The 7,987-nt window shown below is 41.1% G+C and overlaps 1 protein-coding gene across 2 annotated transcripts; it reads left to right on the top strand.

The window, feature by feature from the left end:
* The first annotated feature begins 6,372 nt into the window (after positions 1 to 6,372).
* LOC113892834 (apolipoprotein F-like) lies at positions 6,373 to 7,780 on the top strand. Of its 2 annotated transcripts, none has more exons than XM_027542230.1 (2): positions 6,373 to 6,464; positions 6,616 to 7,780. In XM_027542230.1, exon 2 carries the CDS (start codon positions 6,636 to 6,638, stop codon positions 7,398 to 7,400), a length of 765 nt encoding a protein of 254 aa, XP_027398031.1. In that variant the 5' UTR covers positions 6,373 to 6,464; positions 6,616 to 6,635; the 3' UTR covers positions 7,401 to 7,780. The 2 variants fall into 2 exon arrangements, with proteins under 2 accessions (XP_027398031.1, XP_027398030.1); XM_027542229.1 differs by having other exon boundaries at positions 6,378 to 6,464; positions 6,613 to 7,780.
* The last annotated feature ends 207 nt before the right edge of the window (positions 7,781 to 7,987 follow it).

Raw genomic sequence — 7,987 nt, 5'->3', positions numbered from 1 at the left:
ACCTGCATCTTTGTGAAAGAACTTTTAACTGTTAGGTTTAAAAGAAACCATCAGCCTTCCTTTTTCTCTTGCTTTCCCTACAAAAGATGCAAAAATATTCTTACCTCAAGATCAAAGGATAAATAGGATAAATCTTTAGGGTTAAAACAATATGCATCAGAACAGGCACATGAAAAAATGCTCAATGTTGTTAATCATCAGAGAAGTGCAAATTGAAACCACAATGAGATATCACCTGATACCTACCAGAGTGGCTGTCATCAAAAGGACCATGGATAATAAATGTTAGTTATAGAAAAAAGGGAACCCTTGTACAGTGTTGATAGGAACATACTGGGCTGGCACAACTCAAATGAACTTTTCTGTCAACCCCATAAACTGGTGTAGCCACTGTAGAAAATAGTATGGAGGTTCCTAAAAAAAAACCCTAAAAATAGAACTGCCATATGACCAAGCAATTCCACTCCTGGGTATATATCTGAAAAACGTGAGAACACTAATTCACAAAGATATATGCACTCCAGTGTTCATAATTATTTACCATAGCCAAAATATAGAAGTAACCTAAGTGTCCATCAACAGAAAAATAGATAAAGAAGATGTGGCAAATATGTAATGGAGTACTTGGCCATGAAAAGGGATGAAATTCTGCCATTTGCAATAACATGGAGGGACTGGAAGAGTATTATGTTTAGTGAAATAAGACAAAAACCGTATCACATGTATATGGAATCTGAAAAATACAGTAAACTTGTGAATATATGTTTAAAAAAAAAAACAGACTCGGTCTATAGAGAATAAACTAGTTTCTAGCTGGGAAACAGAAGGGGGAGGGGCAGTTTAGAAATAGAGAGTTAAGAGGTACAAACTGCTATGTATGAAATAAGCCACGAGGATATATTGTATAGAACAGGGATTATAAGTAATTTTATAATAACTAAATGGAGAATAACCTTCAAAATGTGAATTCAAATTCAAAATGTGAATTGCTGTGTCACATTTTATATTGTATATCAACTGTACCTCGAATTATTTTTTAAAAAAATGCATCGAGGACTTCCCTAGTGGCCCAGTGGTTAAGAATCCACCTTGAAGTCAGGTAGGTTGATTCCTCCAGTTCCATTCTTCTTTCTCAAGATCGCTTTGGCTATTCGAGGTTTTTTGTATTTCCATACAAATTGTGAAATTATTTGTTCTAGCTCTGTGAAGAATACTGTTGGTAGCCTGATAGGGATTGCGTTGAATCTATAAATTGCTTTGGGTAGTATACTCATTTTCACTATATTGATTCTTCCAATCCATGAACATGGTATATTTCTCCATCTATTAGTGTCCTCTTTGATTTCTTTCACCAGTGTTTTATAGTTTTCTATATATAGGTCTTTAGTTTCTTTAGGTAGATATATTCCTAAGTATTTTATTCTTTCCGTTGTAATGGTGAATGGAATTGTTTCCTAAATTTCTCTTTCTGTTTTCTCATTATTAGTGTATAGGAATGCAAGGGATTTCTGTGTGTTGATTTTATATCCTGCAACTTTACTATAGTCATTGATTATTTCTAGTAATTTTCTGGTGGAATCTTTAGGGTTTTCTATGTAGAGGCTCTACTACAAAGCCACAGTTATCAAGACAGTATGGTACTGGCACAAAGACAGAAATATTGATCAATGGAATAAAATAGAAAGCCCAGAGATAAATCCACGCACATATGGACACCTTATCTTTGACAAGGGAGGCAAGAATATACAATGGATTAAAGACAATCTCTTTAACAAGTGGTGCTGGGAAATCTGGTCAACCACTTGTAAAAGAATGAAACTGGACCACTTTCTAACACCATACACAAAAATAAACTCAAAATGGATTAAAGATCTAAACGTAAGACCAGAAACTATAAAACTCCTAGAGGAGAACATAGGCAAAACACTCTCCGACATACATCACAGCAGGATCCTCTATGACCCACCTCCCAGAATATTGGAAATAAAAGCAAAAATAAACAAATGGGACCTAATTAACCTTAAAAGTTTCTGCACATCAAAGGAAACTATTAGCAAGGTGAAAAGACAGCCTTCAGAATGGGAGAAAATAATAGCAAATGAAGCAACCGACAAACAACTAATCTCAAAAATATACAAGCAACTCCTACAGCTCAACTCCAGAAAAATAAACGACCCAATCAAAAAATGGGCCAAAGAACTAAATAGACATTTCTCCAAAGAAGACATACAGATGGCTAACAAACACATGAAAAGATGCTCAACATCACTCATCAGAGAAATGCAAATCAAAACCACTATGAGGTACCATTTCACACCAGTCAGAATGGCTGCGATCCAAAAGTCTACAAATAATAAATGCTGGAGAGGGTGTGGAGAAAAGGGAACCCTCTTACACTGTTGGTGGGAATGCAAACTAGTACAGCCACTATGGAGAACAGTGTGGAGATTCCTTGAAAAACTGGAAATAGAACTGCCTTATGATCCAGCAATCCCACTGCTGGGCATACACACCGAGGAAACCAGAAGGGAAAGAGACACGTGTACCCCAATGTTTATCACAGCACTGTTTATAATAGCCAAGACATGGAAGCAACCTAGATGTCCATCAGCAGATGAATGGATAAGAAAGCTGTGGTACATATACACAATGGAGTATTATTCAGCCATTAAAAAGAATACATTTGAATCAGTTCTAATGAGGTGGATGAAACTGGAGCCTATTATACAGAGTGAAGTAAGCCAGAAGGAAAAACATAAATACAGTGTACTAACGCATATATATGGAATTTAGAAAGATGGTAACAATAACTCTGTATACAAGACAGCAAAAGAGACACTGATGTATAGAACAGTCTTATGGACTCTGTGGGAGAGGGAGAGGGTGGGAAGATTTGGGAGAATGGCAATGAAACATGTAAAATATCATGTAGGAAATGAGTTGCCAGTCCAGGTTCGATGCACGATGCTGGATGCTTGGGGCTGGTGCAGTGGGACGGCCCAGAGGGATGGTGTGGGGAAGGAGGAGGGAGGAGGGTTCGGGATGGGGAACACATGTATACCTGTGGCGGATTCATTTTGATATTTGGCAAAACTAATACAATTATGTAAAGTTTAAAAATAAAATTAGAAAAAAAAAAAAAAAAAGAATCCACCTTGAAACTTGGGGAACACAGGTTCAATCCCTGGTCAGAGAACTAAGATCCCTCAGGCCACTGAGCAACTAAGCCTGAGCACAACTGGAGGATTCGTGCACCACAACAAAAGATCTCACATGCTGCAACTAAGACCCTACACAGCCAAACAAACAAAAAAAAAGGCCTCAGGAGGAAGCAGGAGACACAAAGGGAGGAAAAGTCAGTCTGTCGGCATGGGGCATAGGGTAAGACAGTCTGGGCAAGAAAGATGAGTAAACGTTGCAAATGTCATGTCCTTCCCTTTTCTTGGAAGCCATTAGCTTTCTGGGCCTCTTCTGTTTCCAGCTGAGGTAGAGTAGAAGTGAGATTCAGGAAATAACTATTCAGATTAGGGAGAGGCCTAGGTAAACAATTCCCTGGTGGCTCAGACGGTAAAGCGTCTGTCTACAATGCAGGAGTCCTGGGTTTGATCCCTGGGTTGGGAAGATTCCCTGGAGAAGGAAATGGCAACCCACTCCAGTACTCTTGCCTAGAAAATCCCATGGACAGAGGAGCCTAGTGTCCATAGGGTCGCAAAGAATTGGACACGACTGAGCGACTTCACTTTCACTTAGGTAAACAATGAGCTTCCCTTGTGGCTCAGCTGGTAAAGAATCCACCTGCAATACAGGAGACCTGGGTTCGATCCTTGGGTTGGGAAGATCTGGAGAAGGGAAAGGCTACCCACTCCAGTATTCTGGCCTGGAGAATTGCATGGTCTGTATAGTCCATAGGGTGGCAAAAAGTTGGACACGACTGAGTGACTTTCACTTCACATATGAGTCACCATGCTTACTGATCTTCACCCATGCAGAATTAAGCATAAAATAGTCCTTAATACTAACAATCTGGTGATCTAGAAAGAACAAGCTGGTTCTTTCACTCTACTGCATTTTCAACTTCTCTGACCCTATAGGAAAACTTCCTGTGGAGTCCACATATGCTGAACCCTGAGTATTTTAGATGCTTCTTTGAGTCACCCAGAGGAGGAAGAAAGCTTCAGCCAGTGTGGAACCCGAAGTCTCTTTAGGGCAAGGCCCTAGGGCCTTCCTGTTAGCCAGCAAAAAGAGAGCAGGTCCGGGGTCCCCAAGGGATAATAGCAAGACCGCTACTGATTACTTAGGTCCCAGCCATGCTGGTCTAGGGGGCTGGTGAAGTTACTCTGATGGGAGACCAGTGTGATAGGGATTGGCAACTGAAAACAGCACCCAAGATTTTTAGGACAGTGTAAGTATTCTGTATGATACTGTAAAGTTTTATGACATACATTTGGTATGATAGAACTGTGCAAATGCAAAGAACTGAACCATAATGTAAACTATGGACGTAGGTAATAATACATAACGTTTTAAATAATATAACTATCAAATGTAGCTAAGGTACCATACCAGTAGAAGATGTTAAAAATAGGGAAACTTGGGGGCTGGGGAAGAGGGAATATTTGGAAATTCTGTAGTTCTTGCTCAATTTTTCTACTAAAATAAACTTTTTTTTACTCAATTTCTTGAGCCATTTTATTTTATTTTACTGACCACGTTATGTGATGTGCAGGATCTTAGTTCCCCAACTAGGGATTGAACCCGTGCTCTCTTCAGTGGAAGTCTGGAGTTCTAACCACTGGACAGCCAGAGAATTCCCCAAAATAAACTTAATTAAAACAACAAAAAAACCCATCACTCAAGGAGTGATAGCTAATGGGAACTGATGAGGAACAGGTAGCAGATGAGGACAGGAGCATAGGTAGGGAGTCTGATTGGAGGGACCAGACTTTGTCTTCCTCTATCATTGCTCTCCTCAGTCCTGGAGACAAATGAACCACCACTCTCCATCCCCTACACATTTACACATTCTGTCTCCCCTGTCATTCCCAAGACACCAGAGTTGGAAAGGCAAGCAATTTCAAGGAACAGTAATTGTCATATTGAGGATGACCTGATTGTAGTACTGGAGGTCCAGTCACAGATGGGGAACTCAAGCCAGAAATGGGAGAATTTGGCAGGATCCAAAGATCTAACAGCTGTACAGAAGAAGTAGATTCTTGAGGTTCCCTGTGGACTTAGGGTCCAAGAATTTCAGGCAACAGTGTTGGATATCTCTACATCTGGTTCTCCCAGTTTTAGGAATGTGTCCCTGTAGCTCCCCGACTTCTCTTATTCTAGGATTGATTTCTTCTCACTTATTAGGGGGCCCTCCTGGGACTGAGAGGAGTAAATAAGATAGGAGGGGGGACCTGGGATCCCTTCATTGATCGGTTCCCTTTAGCTGTGTGCCATGGTGGGTTATGGAACCAGAGAGAAACCTTGATGCCATGATCACACGTGGGCTTTGTACCAGTTTTAGGAGGCACCATATGCCATCATTCCTTATTGTTCAGACTGCAGTTTCTCTCCTAGACCCCTGGATGAGAAATGAAGCCCAATTGCTTATATTTTTATATTGACTTAGAAAGGGATATTAAGGTAACACACGTTTAATTAAGGAACTACACTGGAATTAATGTAAAAACTAAGAAGTTGCTCTTATTTGGTCTGACTTGCTGGTGGATTCTATTGTTCTATTTCTCTACCTATTAAGTCCATTGAATAAGAAGTATTTTGGGGCAAACTTACAGTTACCAAAAGGGAAACTGTAAGGTAGGAGTGGATAAATTAGGAGTTTAGGATTAACAGATACACGCTACTCTATGTTAAAATAGATAAACAAGTACCTACTGTATAGCAGAGAGAACTGTATTCAATATCTTGTAATAATCCATAATGGAAAGGAATCTGAAAAATATATGTATAATTCAGATATATATATCTGAATCACTTTGCTATACACCTGAAACTAACACAACATTGTAAATCAACTATACTTCAAATAGAAAATAAAAAATAAAAGAACTATTTTGGTGTCTCCTATCCAGAAATCACTGGCATTGCTGCCTTTCACCTCCCTCTTCCCCAGAAGACACAGAGGAAATTTTCCTGATCTAAGTTTGGGTCTAGAGAAGTCCTAAGGTGAGAGGGAGATGGGGCAGTATTCACAGAGGGAGAAACCTGATTTCAACTTCGGGGCAAAGGTAAGGGCAAAGCCTGAACTAAGAAGAGGCAGATAAATATTTGTGAAGGTTGTGTCCTTCACTGTTTTCTGTGAGGTCAACTGAGGTTTTCAGAGGGGTCAACTGTTTTCACTGAGATAAAGAGGTCAGATCTAGAAAGCGGTCATTCAGATCAAGAGAGGCACGGAGGCAAAGGACGTGTTCAGATCATCTCATTCCTCTGGCTTCTTTTTTTTCCAAGAGCAGGTAAGTATTTCCTACAGCCCATAAGTTCTGACGTCCAGGGTGACTGAAGTTTCCAAGGGCTGAGACACTTCCGATGTCTGACCAGTCCTGGAGTCTCTTCATCCCAAGCCTTTGCCCACTTTCCAGTCTGAGCACTGCTTCTTTCCAGCAGGGCTGTTCTGCTGTCCCACCATGATGCGGGCTGTGCTGCTCCTTTGCTGTGTCTTGATGTCCCCAGTGGCTGCCTTCCCAAGAAATGCCCAGGAAGGGGTCCTGACCTTCCAGCCATCTATCTCAGAAATTGGGCATCCTTTGAACCTGCTCTCCAACCAGATCCTTCTACCAGACCCTAAAACTTGCCAAGATCTCTTGCATGTGGCCCCCTCCTTAGCCCCTCTGCCTGAGTACCTATCCAACTTAGCTCTGGAGGTGGTCTTGGAAGAGATTGGTTGCACAACTGAGGCTCACATTCTGCAGCTCCAGCTTGTTAAGATAGGAGGAAAGGACACCACTGAAACCCTCATCCGTGAGAGCAAAAAGCACAATGAAGGAGAAGGGACTGGCCAAGTTAAGGTCATTCTGAAGGATCTGGGCAGATCTCCAGGGGAGCTTAGGCGGGCGCAGCGCTCAGTTACCCTTCCGGAGGCATGTAGGCAGGAAGATAGGTGGGTGCTCTATGAGACAGCAAAAATGATAGCTGAATTTGCTGAGAAGCTCCCTAACACTGAGCTGGTAAAAGAGTTTAAGGCTGCTGCCACTGACGTCACCCAGAAATGCACGGATGAGTCCTGGGAGTATTTGCAAGCAGTAAGCAACCAGCTAGTGAAGAGCCCTGAGATGAAAGACTTCACAATGCCTATGCAAGATCAGCTGTACTTTATCAAGCGTTCCATGACCATTCTGATGCACATTGTAGTGGAATTCATAAAGACGCAAGTCCAGAATATTTTCGGATAAGGAAGGCCTCCAAGGCACCCTATTTCCTTTCTCAAATGTCTCTGATAGGATCATGTACGAGGACTGGGCACAACAGGTAGTTAGAAATGTTGAGACAGCTTAGGGCAGAAGCATCTATTCGTGTGATCCCAATGCTAAAAGCCATGTGACCAGAGTCAGTTTTGCCCCCTCTCTTAATAAGTCCTAGTCTCTATTTTTTCCCCCAATTACTCTTTGTCAGGTACTGGGGATGTATTACGTACTAGACATGAAGGATATTGTAATCTTTCCCCATTTATCTACCCTTTACTTTCTAATTCCCAACTGGATGCTGTAACTTGTTTGTGTTCATTTTTAAACTGAAGAGCGAAATTAAATGTTGCTTCTAGATCAGAATCACAGTTATTTGATCTCTTTTAACTCTGTGTCTCCACAGCTTTTTTTTTTTTTTTTTTGGTGTTGCATCACACGGGATCTTGTTTTCCTGACTTAACCACTGGACCACCAGGGAATTCCTTCCATAGCTTCTTTTGTGAGCTGGAGGTAGAATGTGGCAGGACCCACAGGAAGTGCCAATGCATTTTGAGACTGAGTATGTAACAGAGGGA

This window comes from Bos indicus x Bos taurus, chromosome 5, assembly GCF_003369695.1.
Source record: "Bos indicus x Bos taurus breed Angus x Brahman F1 hybrid chromosome 5, Bos_hybrid_MaternalHap_v2.0, whole genome shotgun sequence".
NCBI lineage: Eukaryota > Metazoa > Chordata > Mammalia > Artiodactyla > Bovidae > Bos > Bos indicus x Bos taurus.
This window is presented reverse-complemented; position numbering and strand designations above follow the sequence as displayed.